This window comes from Chiloscyllium plagiosum, unplaced genomic scaffold (genome assembly GCF_037043375.1).
Source record: "Chiloscyllium plagiosum isolate Xiang-an unplaced genomic scaffold, Cpla_swu_hap1 HiC_scaffold_16, whole genome shotgun sequence".
Lineage (NCBI taxonomy): Eukaryota > Metazoa > Chordata > Chondrichthyes > Orectolobiformes > Hemiscylliidae > Chiloscyllium > Chiloscyllium plagiosum.
The window spans coordinates 71,455,169-71,469,766 of record NW_028270154.1 but is presented as its reverse complement, the minus strand read 5'-3'; the positions used below and the strand labels follow the sequence as shown (position 1 = coordinate 71,469,766).

The 14,598-nt window shown below is 44.9% G+C and overlaps 1 protein-coding gene across 1 annotated transcript in view; it reads left to right on the top strand.

Moving 5' to 3' along the window:
• LOC122556851 (soluble guanylate cyclase 88E-like) overlaps positions 1–13,675 on the top strand; it is a 117,653-nt gene extending 103,978 nt beyond the window's left edge. Inside the window, exons 10-13 of the mRNA XM_087995053.1 lie at positions 728–817; positions 4,786–4,932; positions 7,643–7,780; positions 13,264–13,675. Of these exons, the coding sequence (XP_087851179.1) occupies positions 728–817; positions 4,786–4,932; positions 7,643–7,780; positions 13,264–13,422 (534 nt within the window). The 3' untranslated portion in view covers positions 13,423–13,675. The remainder of the gene's footprint in view (positions 1–727; positions 818–4,785; positions 4,933–7,642; positions 7,781–13,263) is intronic.
• Positions 13,676–14,598: the final 923 nt, after the last annotated feature.

The window sequence follows — 14,598 nt, the reverse complement described above, 5'->3', positions numbered from 1 at the left end:
AAGGATTTGGAGGGACATGGGCCGTGTGCTGGCAGGTGGGTCTGGATTGGGTTGGGATATCTGGTCGGCATGGACGGGTTGGACCGAAGGGTCTGTTTCCATGCTGTACATCTTTATGACTCTATGACAAGGATATTGCTGACATTGAAGTAAATTAGCTATAATGAGAGTTTGGACAAACTTGGATTGTTTTCACTAGAGCACCAGAGGCTGAGGGGTGAAGTGATAGAAGTATATAAAATTGAGTGGCATGGATAGAATGATAATTGGAGTCTTTTTCCCAGAGTGGAAATACCAAATAACAGAGGAAATAAGTTTAAGGTGAGAGGTGTGGAAGAGTAAAGGAGATATGCGAGACAGGTTATTTACATAGTGCCTGCAATGTGCTGCCAGAGGAAGAAGCAGATACGATTGCAACATTTAAGATGCATTTAGAAAGACAAGAGAACAGAGAGAAATGGAACACATGCAGACAGATGAGATTAGTTTAGAATGGCATCAGGGTCAGCACAGATTTGGAGGGTCGAAGGGTCTATTCCTATGGTACACTGTTCTGTGTTCTGTTTTGACTGTTACTGTGAGTTACAGTGCTTCAATATTGTCATTGTAAATTATACTGCAAAGTTTTCCCATTGAAACAGCACAATATTATTGTTCCCATTCTCTGAAGTTTTAGTTGTTATTTAAATATATAACCTTCCACTGTTATTTCCAACCCTCCCTTCAGGAGATGCACATACAGTTGAGTGGAGCCACCTACGAGCACCTTATAGACAGTCCATTCATCTTTGAGCGACGAGGGACGATAACAATAAAGGTAGAGTCCTGACCAACTCCAAGGTCAACAAAGGACGGAATTGTGGATAGTTTGTGTTTCTGACTAAGGTCTGTCTGGCTAACTTTGTATTTGGACAATATGATTTTGGAATGCACAGACTTCCCTAAAAGTTAGGTTTCATGAGGCAACAAGGGAGTTGTGGGGTAACTTGAATAGGTTTCAGCTGAGATTTCAATTTGCCAACCAGAAATTGATAGCGCTGTGAGCCATTTGACATTGTGTAGTGTATCTGAGATCAGTGGGTTTCCTTTGTTTAACTGGAGGGCACAGGGGATGGGAGCAGGAGGATGGCAATCTCCATTGGGGCTCTGGACCATTACAGGTTGGGTAGGATGGGATGGGGGCAAAGGAGGTGGGTCAGGACATGTAGGAATTGTGTTTGAACAGTCAGATATCTGCCTGTAGTGGAGTTGGTGGAGACAGTCAGTTTAGTTTTGCATGTGCAAAACTAAAACTCAGTCTTTGTGTGTGACGCTGTAGTACACAGTTTGCTTAATACACGGCGTGTGTATGTGTGTGTGTGTATATATGTGTCTGATACCATACAGACAGTCTATACATTACTTATTATAGCATCTTTAATGGATTTTAATGCTCATGCTCTTGGTGAGCTTTGAGAGACAGAGTAGAATGGGATAGATCATTGGGGTGAATGAGTCAGTGGATAGAGCATTTAAACCAAGACAGAGCACTGAGATTTGGACAGGACATGTGACAGAGAACTGGTACTGAGATGTAACACTAGTCACAGGACCGAGACAGAGACAGAGCACTGGACAAAATGCTGGGACTGAGACAGAACAATGGGATGAGGACAGACACTGAGACTAAGGCAGACACTAAGGTAGAGCTCTGGGCAGACACTGAGACTGAGGTAAAAACAATGACTGCAGATGCTGGAAACCAGATTCTGGATCAGTGGTGCTGGAAGAGCACAGCAATTCAGGCAGCATCCGAGGACAGGCAAAATCAACGTTTCGGGCAAAAGCCCTTCATCAGGAATAAAGGCAGAGAGCCTGAAGCGTGGAGAGATAAGCTAGAGGAGGGTGGGGGTGGGGATAGGGTAGCATAGAGTACAATAGGTCAGTGGGGAAGGAGATGAAGGTGATAGGTCAGGGAGGAGAGGGTGGAGTGGATAGGTGGAAAAGGAGCTGGGCAGGTCGGACAAGTCCGGACAAGTCAGGGGATCGTGTTGCCCAAGGTTAGAAACTAGGATGAGGTGGGGGAAGGGGAAATGAGGAAACTGTTGAAATCCACATTGATGCCCTGGGGTTGAAGTGTTCCGAGGCGGAAGATGAGGCGTTCTTCTTCCACACGTCTGGTGGTGAGGGAGCGGCGGTGGAGGAGGCCCAGCACCTCCATGTCCTCGGCAGAGTGGGAGGAGGAGTTGAAATGTTGAGCCACGGGGCGATTTGGTTGATTGGTGCGGGTGTCTCGGAGATGTTCCCAAAAGCGCTCTGCTAGGAGGCGCCCAGTCTCCCCAATGTAGAGGAGACCGCATCGGGAGCAACGGATACAATAAATGATATTGGTGGATGTGCAGGTAAAACTTTGATGGATGTGGAAGGTTCCTTTAGGGCCTTGGATGGAGGTGAGGGAGGAGGTGTGGGCACAGGTTTTACAGTTCCTGCGCTAGCAGGGGAAAGTGCCAGGATGGGAGGGTGGGTCGTAGGGGGGGCGTGGACCTGACCAGGTAGTCACGGAGGGAACGGTCTTTGCGGAAGGCGGAGAGGGGTGGGGAGGGAAATATATCCCTGGTGGTGGGGTCTGTTTGGAGGTGGCGGAAATGTCGGCGGATGATTTGGTTTATGCGAAAGTTGGTAGGGTGGAAGGTGAGCACCAGGGGCGTTCTGTCCTTGTTGCGGTTGGAGGGGTTGGGTCTGAGGGCGGAGGTGCGGGATGTGGACGAGATGCGTTGGAGGGCATCTTTAACCACGTGGGAAGGGAAATTGCGGTCTCTAAAGAAGGAGGCCATCTGGTGTGTTCTATGGTGGAACTGCTCCTCCTGGGAGCAGATACGGCGGAGGCGGAGGAATTGGGAATACGGGATGGCATTTTTGCAAGAGGTAGGGTGGGAAGAGGTGTAATCCAGGTAGCTGTGGGAGTCGGTGGGTTTGTAGAAAATGTCAGTGTCAAGTCGGTCGTCACTGATGGAGATGGAGAGGTCCAGGAAGGGGAGGGAGGTGTCAGAGATGGTCCAGGTAAATTTAAGGTCAGGGTGGAATGTGTTGGTGAAGTTGATGAATTGCTCAACCTCCTCGCGGGAGCACGAGGTGGCGCCAATGCAGTCATCAATGTAGCGGAGGAAGAGGTGGGGAGTGGTGCCTGTGGAAGATCAACTGCTCTACGTAGCCAACAAAGAGACAGGCATAGCTGGGGCCCATACGTGTGCCCATGGCTACCCCTTTGATCTGGAGGAAGTGGGAGGATTCAAAGGAGAAATTGTTAAGGGTGAGGACCAGTTTGGCCAAACGAATGAGAGTGTCGGTGGAGGGGTACTGTTGGGAACGTCTGGAGAGGAAAAAACGGAGGGCTTGGAGGCCCTGGTCATGGGGGATGGAGGTGTAGAGGGATTGGATATCCATGGTGAAGATGGAGGCATTGGGGGCCGGGGAAATGGAAGTCTTGGAGGAGGTGGAGGGCGTGGGTGGTGTCTCGAACGTATGTGGGGAGTTCCTGGACTAGGGGGGATAGGACAGTGTCGAGGTAGGTAGAGATGAGTTCAGTGGGGCAGGAGCATGCTGAGACAATGGGTCGGCCAGGGTGGTCAGGCATGTGGATCTTGGGAAGGAGGTAGAACCGGGCAGTGCGGGGTTCCCGGACTATGAGGTTGGAAGCTGTGGGTGGGAGATCTCCTGAGGTGATGAGGTTCTGTATGGTCTGGGAGATGATGGTTTGGTGATGGGGGGTGGGGTCAAGGGGGCGGTAGGAAGACGTGTCCTCGAGTTGGCGTTTGGCTTCAGCAATGTAGAGGTCAGTGCGCCAGACTACCACTGCGCCCCTTTGTCCGCTGGCTTGATGGTGAGGTCAGGATTGGAGCAGAGGGATTGGAGGGCTGTGCGTTGTGAGGATGAGAGGTTGGAGTGGGGGAGGGGGGTCGACAGGTTGAGGCGGTTAATGTCCCGGTGGCAGTTGGAAATGAAGAGGTCGAGGGCAGGTAATAGGCCAGCACGGGGTGTACAGGTGGATGTAGTGTGTTGGAGGTGGGTGAAGGGGTCCTCGGAAGGTGGGCGGGAGTCCTGATTGTGAAAGTAAGCTCGGAGGCGGAGGCGACGGAAGAATTGTTCGATGTCACGGCGTGTATTAAATTCATTGATGCATGGGCGGAGGGGGACGAAGGTGAGTCCTTTGCTGAGGACTGATCGTTCGTCCTCAGTGAGGGGGAGGTCTGGGGGGATGATGAAAACTCGGCAGGGCTGGGAGCTGGGAGCTGGTGTGGGTGTAGAGCTGGGAGTGGGGTCGGAGCCAGTACCTGGAGTGGGTGTGATGGTGGGGGGAATGGGGGTAGAGTCATGAGCAGGGGTAGTGTTCCCCTCGGGGTTCTGGGGGGTGGGGACAGTGACAGTGGGGTCTGTGGGGGGCGTGTCAGCAGAGTGCAGGTGAGTGGCGTTGGTGGGGACGGAAGTGGTGGCAGACACGGCAGTAGGGGTAGCGGAAGTCACTGAGCGTGTGACATCGGCGATGATGTGAGGGCCGGAAGTGGCTGTGGGAGTGGCCATGAAGGGGGCAGAAGTGACATCATCAATCAGCGTGGGGGTGGTAGCTGCATCAGCCGCATGGCTAATGGTGTTTCCGAGGCCAGGAGAATCTTCTGGAATGTTCGAGGAGCGCTGGTTTTGGAGGTGAGCACTGAAACTGGGTCTGGGACTGGGACTGGGATAGTGCACTGGCACATTACTACTGTTTCTTTTGTATTCTCTCTAACTCTACATTCTGCTTCTTTGTAGGGGAATGTGGAGATTGAAACATACTGGCTGAAGGGGAAGAGGGATAAGGATGGGAATGCACAGGCAGCCTGTCCACAGTTTGATACTCAAGCAATCAGCACAACAACCCTAACACCAGAATCGTCATTGGGTAGAAAGAGGGAGTTGGTGAGACATCCACTGTCTACAATATCAAAATGTACATAACCCCTAATACAGGGAAGTGAAGAGAACTCTGACTCACTGGTTACATTTTATCCAAGCCTTAAGGGGTGTTAATGCTGTGTTAATGTCACAGGATTAGTCATCCCAAGGAAAAAACAGATATTACTGGAAAAACTCAGCTGCTCTAGAAGCATCGATGGAGACAAAGCAGACTCAATGTTTTGGGTCCAGTGATCATGGACATCACATCAGTTTTTGTAAAACCCCATTTGCTTCAATAAAATCCTTTAGGAAAGACAATCTGTCATCCTTATCCATTTTGGCCTCCATGTGATTCCAGACCCACAGTCACTCTTAACTGTCCTCTGATATGACTGAATAAGTCACTCCATTCAAGGGTAATTAGGAATTGTGCAGACTGTGCCAATGATGTCCACAAGCCATGATGGAAAGAACAGATGGTTGATACAGACAGGAAGTGGAGGGAACGCTTTACAAAATTTGCACGGGAAATGAATAGATGATGCTGTGCAGAGTTCGCACATAGTGACTGGTAGATCCTTCGGACCATGTTGGATCTTTCTTTGACTTTGTCATTTAGAATCATAAATAAAAGATGTAGCCTGTACCATCAGAAATACACTAATATATACACTCGTTCCACTTTCACAGGCATGGCCCATATGTTATGACATGTCAAGTACTAAGCCAAGTACTGTTTAAAGATTGTGAGCTTTCCCATCTCAACTCCCCTCTCAGGTACTGCATTCCAGATACACACCACCCTCTGAGTAAAAAAATGTTTTCCTCAAATCCCCTCTAAACCTCCAGCCTTTGTTTAAAGTTATTCCCCATGTTATTGATCCTTTGACTAAGGGGAACAGCTGCTTTCTATTCTCCTTGTCCAAACCCCTTATCATCTTAAAACCCTGATTTGGTCCCCCCCTCAAACTTCTCTGCTTCACTGAAAACAACTCAAAGCCTACACAGGATCTCTTCATAGCTAAAATGGTCCAACCTAGTCAACATCCTGGTGAAGCCTTGTTCAGGGCAACCACTTCTTCTAATGCATAGACCAAAACTGTACACAGTACTCCAGCTCCAACCTCCAACATGTACTCCTCCCTGCTCTTATAATCTGTGCCTCAACTGATGAAAGCAAGGGTCCCGTATGCCACTTTAACTACTTTATTAACCTGTCCTGCCACCTTCAGGCCCCTCGATTCTGCTGAGCTTCCTACTATTCTGCTATTAATTGAGAACTCCCTCGTCTTCTTCGAAAGTACATCATCTCACATTCATCAGGGTTAAATTCAATCTGCCACTGATTGGTCCATCTGACCAATCTGTTCTTATCCTCCTCTAACCTAACACCTTCCTCCTCACAGTCAACCACCCAGCCAATCTTTGGGTCATCCATCCGCTTATCATCCCTCGTTACATTCCCAGCTACATCAATTATAAATATCACAAATAATAAGGGAGCCAGTATTGATTCCTGTGGCGCAGCACAATACACTGGGCTCCAGTCACAGAAACAATCTTTTACCCCCAATCTCTGGCTCCTGTCACTAAACCAACTTTGTATCCATCTTGCCAAGCTACCCTGAATCCCATGAGCTTTTGCTTTGTTTATCAATTTCCCATTTGGGAATTTGCTGAAATCCAGATATATTACATCAACTGCCCTAACCTCATCCTCCAAGATATTCCACAAGATTTGTTCAACATGACCTCCCTCTTACAAAGTCATCCCTGATGAAATCTTGCCTCTCTAAATGGAGATTCATTTAAACCAATCGTTTCCTCACCATTGGTATTAGACTCACTGGTCAGTAGTTCACTGATCTATCTCCACCACCTTTCTTGTAACATGGAACCACATTGGCTGTTCTCTAGTCCTCTGACACCTCCTCTGCAGCCAGAGATAATTTGTACATTTGGGTCAGAGCTTCTGTAATTTCCTAAACAAGGTCAGAAATCATTGGAAAAACTCAGCAGATCTGGCAGCATCTATGAGTAGGGATTGTTCTGAAGAAGGGTAATTGGACCTGAAACATTAACTTTGCTTTACCTCTACAGATGCAGCCAAATCTGCTGAGTTTTTCCAGCAATTTCTGATTTCCAGCGCCCACAGTTCATTGATTTTTGTTTAGAGGTCCCCTGTGATTTCCTCCCTCATCTCTCACAACAGCTTGGGATACAACTTATCTGAACCTGGGGAGTTATCCACTTTTAAATCCACAAAACTTCTAATACCTCCTTGCTTCTATCGATCTGTTCAAGAGCTTCTTAGTCCAACTTCTCAAACTCTGTACTTAGAATCATAGAATCCCTACAGTGTGAAAGCAGACCATTTGGCCCATCAGGTCCACACTGACCCTGTGAAAAGCATCCACCCCAGACCCACCCTAATCCTGTAAACCTGCATTCCCAAAACTAATCCACCTACCCTGCACATCCCTGGACACAATATGCAATTTACATGCCAAATCACCAAACTTTATTATGTGGGAAGAAACTGGAGCACCTAGAGGGGACCCATGCAGACCTGGGGAGAATGTGCGACTCCACCTAGATAGTCGTCCGAGGCTGGAATCGAATCCAGGTCCCTGGTGCTTGAGACAACAGTGCTGTTCCTCCTCCTTCCACATAAAGCAGATGCAGTATAAACTTCCTGCTTCAACTTTTCTTCCTCTGTCTCCATCTCTAGATAAATTCACCCAACATTCTGGATGAGGAGAAACTTGTTCACTCCGAACACTCTCAGCGAGGAGAAATGGTTACATCAACAGCATCACTGGGAATGTCAATGCAGAGAATCAGCACTGACGAGGATTCTTACGCAAAGGTAACATTAGGCTCCAGATGATTCAAGATTAGGAAACTGTTGGAATTGTCGGAAATAGATTAAATATTCTGGAGATTGATATCAAAAGCGCCTGGATTGTAATTGACAAGGAAAGGTTTGGAAAGCAGGAGACATTTTATAATCGACAAAGGGAAGGTTCAATAGGGAATCTAAAGCCTGGAAAAATAGAGAGATTCTGTCAATTCCAAGGAAATGCTATTAGCTCACGCCACATGACTATCTATCAAACTCAAACAAATCCTAATAGTAGCAGAAAGTGAGGACTGCAGATGCTGGAGATCAGAGTTGAGAGTATGGTACTGGAAAAGCACAGCAGGTCAGGCAGCACCTGAGGAGCAGGAAAATTGACGTTTTGGACATCATTTCCTGATGAAGGACTAATGCCTGAAACGTCGATTCTCCCGCTCCTCGGATGCTGCCTGATCGGCTGTGCTTTTCCAGATCCCAATAGTACACTCTGTGACCGTGTTTCAAACCAATAGTAATTCCACTAGATCATTCGAAAGAGACCACCAACAATCCCAAAATAATATTTGCTCACTCTATATGAACACCTGTCCAACTCAAACTAATCACAATAGATCACTCCACATGATCCTGTATAAATCTCATGAGCTGCCTTTACATTACCTCTGTGCTTTTCCAGCACCACTCTAATCTACATGACTCTGTGTCAATCTCAAAATGATCTCATTAGCTCATGTAAAATACCCTGTGTTGACTGAACCCATTAGTGCACTTTACAGGACTATCACTCTCCATGACCCCCATATCAAAGCCAGAATACGCCCATTATCTCAGATTACCCTGTATCAATCCCAAAATACAGATAGCACCAAAAGCTCACTTGACATGATCCTCCAACCCAAATTTAAACCTATTTGCTCACTCTAGATGACCCTGTATCTAACCTAAATTAATCCTTTGAGCTCAATTTGTTTTTTTGCTCAATACATTATATCAAGCCCAAAATAATCCCATTAGCACAAACAACATGATTCTGTATCACACAAAATCTAATCCCATGAGATGATTCTACAGAGCCCTTTATCAAGCCCAATATAATCCCATTCACTAACTTTCTATTAATCCCAAGCTAATGCTATTCACTCAATCTCAAAAGGTGAATTAATGATAAAAGGCAAAGTTAATCGCTGTTTATCTGAATGTGCATAGTATTCCGAACAAAGTAGGTGAATTAACCACATAGATACAGGTTATTGGGTATGATCTTATAGCCAGTACAGAGTCATGGTTACAAGGAGATCAGATTGGTACTACTATATGTTCAGGAGTATGTGACTTTCTGAAAGGACCAACAGGAAGGAAAGGGTGGTGGGGCAGCATTAATAGTATGGATGGAGTAAGTATGATAACAAGAAATCATGTTGAATCGTAAGATGGGTGGAGATGAGAAATAAAACTGAATAAAACACCGGTAGGAGGAGTCTATAGGTCGAAACTTTATTGCTGGAACAGCACAGCAGGTCAGGCAGCATCCAGGGAACAGGAGATTCGACGTTTCGGGCACAGGCCCTTCTTCAGGAATGAGCAGAGAGTGTTCAGCAGGAGAAGATAAAAGGTAGGGAGGAGGGACTTGGAGGAGGGGCGTTGGAAATGTGATAGGGCCTGTGCCCGAAACGTCGAATCTCCTGTTCCCTGGATGCTGCCTGACCTGCTGTGCTGTTCCAGCAATAAAGTTTCAACTTTGATCTCCAGCATCTGCAGACCTCACTTTCTCCTCGGAGTCTATAGGTCCCCTAGTGGCAGCAATATATTAGGACATGGAATATATCAGGAGACAATGAGAGCCTGTAACAACTATAGTATATTAATCATAGTGATTTAATCTTCATATAGATGGGGATAGGTTTGCACCAGAAGCCATGGGGAGGAATTCCTAGAATGCATTCAGGATAGTTTCTGGGAACCATATGTTATGGACCTAACCAGGGATGAGGCTATTTTGGATCTGGTGATATGAAATGGGGCATGGAAGGTTGGCTATCAGTAGAATTAGGGTCAAGGAGGTGGGTCTCTTGGAAAAGATGAGCTGAGCTCGGAGAGGGTATTGGGAAATAGGAGAGAGAATGGGGCAAGATGTGAGTTCAAGACAAGGGCACGGAGCAGCCCAGAGGAAATTTTTGCCCTGTGAGCTAGTGGAAGTGAATTAACCAGCAGAGGCAGCTGTTCAGATTGTCTGATTGGAGCCGTATGAAGGAAAATACAAATGGATAGCAGCGAGGATGTCCAAAAAAAATTCAGAAGCAAAATGATGATTAGAAATTAAACCACCAAGAAACATAAAACAAAATAGCAAAATAATTTAGTGACAGAAAAACAAAACACAGAATATATTAATAGCGTTACTGTGAGTTACCTCCAGGTGCTCCAGTTTCCTCCCACAATCCAAAGACGTGCAGATTAGGTGAATTGGCCATGCTAAATTGCCCATAGTATTCAGGGATATGTAGGTTAGGTGCATTAGTCAGGGGTAAATGTCGAGCAATAGGGTAGGAGTAATGGGTATGGGTGGGGTTACTCTTCGGGGGGTCAGTGTGCACTTGTTGGGCTGAAGGGCCTGTTTCCATACTGTATGGACTCTACGAGATGAATAGTGAATGTATAGCAAAATGTAAAAATACTAAACAAATTTATTTTTTTGCATTTACTAGGAATGTGATATTGGAAGCTGTTTAGAAATTATAAAACCATGCTTCAAAATAGAGGAATTAGAGAGGAGTGCCTAAAGACTTTCGAGGAAAAGTAAGGTTACATTAGTCAGGAATGATGAACCAGATTTGGTCTCCTAGTTGTGGGAAAGAGAAAGTTGAGGGGGTCCTATTCCAGAGCATAAAGTGTGTGCATTGATCAGGAAAAGCCAAACTAGAGGAACATCACCAAGGTATATTTTTGGAATATGCCGATTTTCACAGGTTGCAGCTTGGCAGGAAAGTGGAACTGAGGCCACAATCTACAATCCAATGAGCCATGATACGATGAAGGTGGATCAGGTAAAGGGGACACTTTGATGCCAATGAGTTGCTCCCCACATAATAGCACAGCGGGAAGGAGATTGACAACACAGAAGATGAGAGTAATTGAGTTCAGGGAATGGTCCCTTAATCATGCAACAGCAAACTTTGAGACTGGTATATCACAATTACCACATATAACAGTACCTGTATTCATATGACATAAACAGGGTTTAAAGAAAGCCCCAAGTCTGGAGACAGAACTTGCCCTTGCCTTCTCCTTGACCTTGTCCTCAAACCCAAACTATTAGGTGTTTGCATAAAAAGTTTGGAGCGAGTAAGGGTGAGAGGCAATTTGATATATGTGTTTAAGATGATGAGAGGCATAGATAGAGTGGATAGCCAGTGACTTTTTCTCAGGGCAGAAATGGCTATCACAAGGGGGCATAATATTAAGGTGATTGGAGGAAGGTTTAGGGGAGATGTAGGTTCTTTACACAGAGAGTGGTGGGTGTGTGGAATGTACTGCCAGCAGTGGTAGTAGAGTCAGATACTTTAGGAAGATTTAAGTGACTCTTGAATAGGCATATGCATGATAGTAAAGGGAAGGGTATGTAGGTTAGTTTGGTCTTTGAATAGGATGAAAAGGTGACACAACATCGAGGGCTGAAGGGCCTGTACTGTGCTGTTTTGTTCTATGTTCTAAAGACCACATGACACAAGACAGACCCCTCCCATTAGAATCTATTAATGCTGAATAATATAGACACAGATTTTGGGAACTTTGCAAAACATGTAAGGGAGAAAGGAATTGAGGTCTTTACTGTTGATTAGATGAGGAAGGGTGAGGGGGTCAAATGGGGTACCAGGATAGGCTGAATGCTCCAAATGGCTTGCTGCTGTGCCATGTAGCACCTTTCAGAATTGGAAGATTAAGTAACTGTGTCAGGAATCCATGATGTCCTTGCACTTGTTACTAATAAGATATTACTTTTAACACATTCAGCTCCCCCAATAGATCGATGTTGTGTCCCTTCTCCAAACAGTGCTCCTTCCAACACTCACCATCCGAATGTCTCAGTTTGCTGTCAGAATGAATGAGGTGGAGGTGATTGGTTAGACACAGATAAAAATAGAAAATAGGAGCAGGAGTAGGCCATTTAGTTGTTGAGTCTGTTCTGCTATTCAATATGATCATTGCTGATCATCCAACTCAGTATCCTGTTCCTGCTTCCTTCCCAATCCTTTACCTCTAGGAACGATATCAAACCCCTTCTTGAAAACATTCAACCCTTTCTATGGCAGAGAATTCCACAGGCTCACACCTTCTGGATGAAGACATTTCTCCCCAGCTCAGTCCTAAGTGGCATATCCAGTATCCTTAGACTTGATCCCTGGTTCTGGACTTCATGGTCATTATTAATATTGTTCCTGTGTTTACACTGGCTAGTGCTGACTGAAGATCTCTGCATGCTCCTCATAGATCACCCTTCCCCCAGCAGCGAGGATGCCAGCTTACAGATATTATGTTAAGCTCTCTCACTTAAATTGTTAATATCCATTGTGAATAACTGGGGTTCAAGCACTGATTTAACCTTCAACTACTGAAATTGAGACTTGCAAAGAACATATTTAAGCTTTGTGCCACAAGTCCTGCAAATTTAAACTTATTGCTGTTAAAAAATGGCAGCATTTTAAAAATGCATACAGTGCATTGCAACAGTTTGTTCTGAGATTAAGTTGACAACACCTTACCCATGATAGCATCATTTAGGATGTATCTAGACAGATAAATGAATGGGCAGGGAGCAAAGGGATACAGATCTTTAGAAAATAGGCGGCAGATTTAGATAGAGGATCTGGATCAGTGCAGGCTTGGAGGATTGAAGGGCCTGTTCCTGTGCTGTAATTTTCTTTGTTTGATCCATTCATTCTATGATATTCAGCTGGCTGACCTAGTTATAATTGCTACATCCCTCCCACTGAGTCTGCAGACTTGTCCCTTTTCTTGGGAGCATCCTAACAGCATTGGTACGGATGTGGGGTGGGCAGAGTCAGGGACTGGCAGTGGGCAGGGATGAGGATAGGCGGAAATCATAATGGGCAATGGGGAGAATGAATGATGGCCAATGCTCCCTGGAAATATTAATTCTGTTTGATCTGTGATTCAGTTGAAAAAACACTCATTATCAGAGCCAGAGGGATTGGATCACTGAGCTACAGGAGACTGGAGAAGAAAGTGAAATGATTGGAATAGCAAAGAAGGAATGAATGGAAATTGAAAGGGCTTTCTCAAACCAGGAACCATAGAGAACCAAGCTTATCTTGTTAACTGTTATCAGCTTTGTTATTAATTAGTTCAGTATTTGTCATTGTGCTTCTGTGTTGAGGATCTGGATCAGGGTTAGGGTTGACCACATCTGCCTGTTAGGTACAATGTGAATCCTTGATGCTGGTTGTGTAATAAAGATGTTTTGTGTTTTGCAGAACCATTATAAAGAGTCTTTTGTGGAAAATGATCCAGGGCTTGTGACTCATCAACAGGAAGATACTCACTTTGATACGAAACTGGAGCAACGTGTGGCTCCCTTACCCACCTCCCAGAATGGTGTGATTCCTAAGACACCAATCTGTCAACTCCTCTGAACCCTCACAATGCTTCAAGATGGAGTCTTCTTTCTTCCACCATCATTGATTGGACAACATATTTTAGACAAAATGCTGTTTGATATGTAGTATATTTGAGGATGAATTAAGCAAATACTCTTTGTGACATGCTGAAGATCTCTGGTGTGCCCAAATCTCCATGCTCTTCTATTTCACACCTAGAATCACCACTAAAAAGATGTGTTATTTATTGTGTTAATAGAAAAGTGGTCAACAATCAGAGTGAGCGTCAGTCTTCATCTCCTTCTTTGATTCCTTCCTTGCTAAATCTTAAAATAGAGCTCTTGCCTGACACCTACTCACTTCATGATTTAAAAACAAGACTCGCTGCAAACATTCAGAAGACCAGACAGCATCTGTGGAGAAAGAAATGGAGTTAATGTTTCACTATTAGATGGGACTGAAAATTGGAAATCATTTACTGAACAATCTGGACTATGCCCAGATTTATTTTGGAAACCAATGACCAAGAGCATTGGCTGGTCTCACAAGATTATGCATTTGTGTGTGTTTGTTATGACAAGGGATAAACCCTCTGCCAATTTAAACTAGCAACACAGAAAAGATTCACCCCATGCTGTAATCTGTTAAAAGTCGAGAGGCAAAGAACTATCCCAAAAGTCACTACTTAAAATAAAAAAAGACTTTATTCTTTAAGTCTACAGAGAATATTAACTAACAACTATTTACAACTCCTTTCTCTTAAACCTATCTTTTATGTTAAATTCTACAATACTAGTCTGATAAAATGTCCTGATTACGATTTACAAAAAAAAAATCACGTTTCAAATCCAGTCAGCTTTGCCGAATCTCCTTTTGTAGATTCTCTCCATGTCGGTTTCTATGTTCTGCTGTGCAAACTTCTTCCACAGGCAGGTACCTCTCAGAGACCTCTTAAACCTATATCTGTTGGTCTTTTGGCAAGTCTCTCTCAACTGTTCAAAAACATCTGGTTTTATACCCCAAAAATATCGGATTATTTCATTGGTTTCAGCTCAATGATCTGTTGGAGTTGTAATAGATTTTAAGCAGCTGAGGGGGTGGTGGCTGGGGCAGGAAAAAAAGTGGGAAGAACAGAGCTGGGGAAGATAAATGATAACACAGTTGGTGGAAATAGACAAATGGAGTGGGCATGGGACTGGTAAAGAAACATCA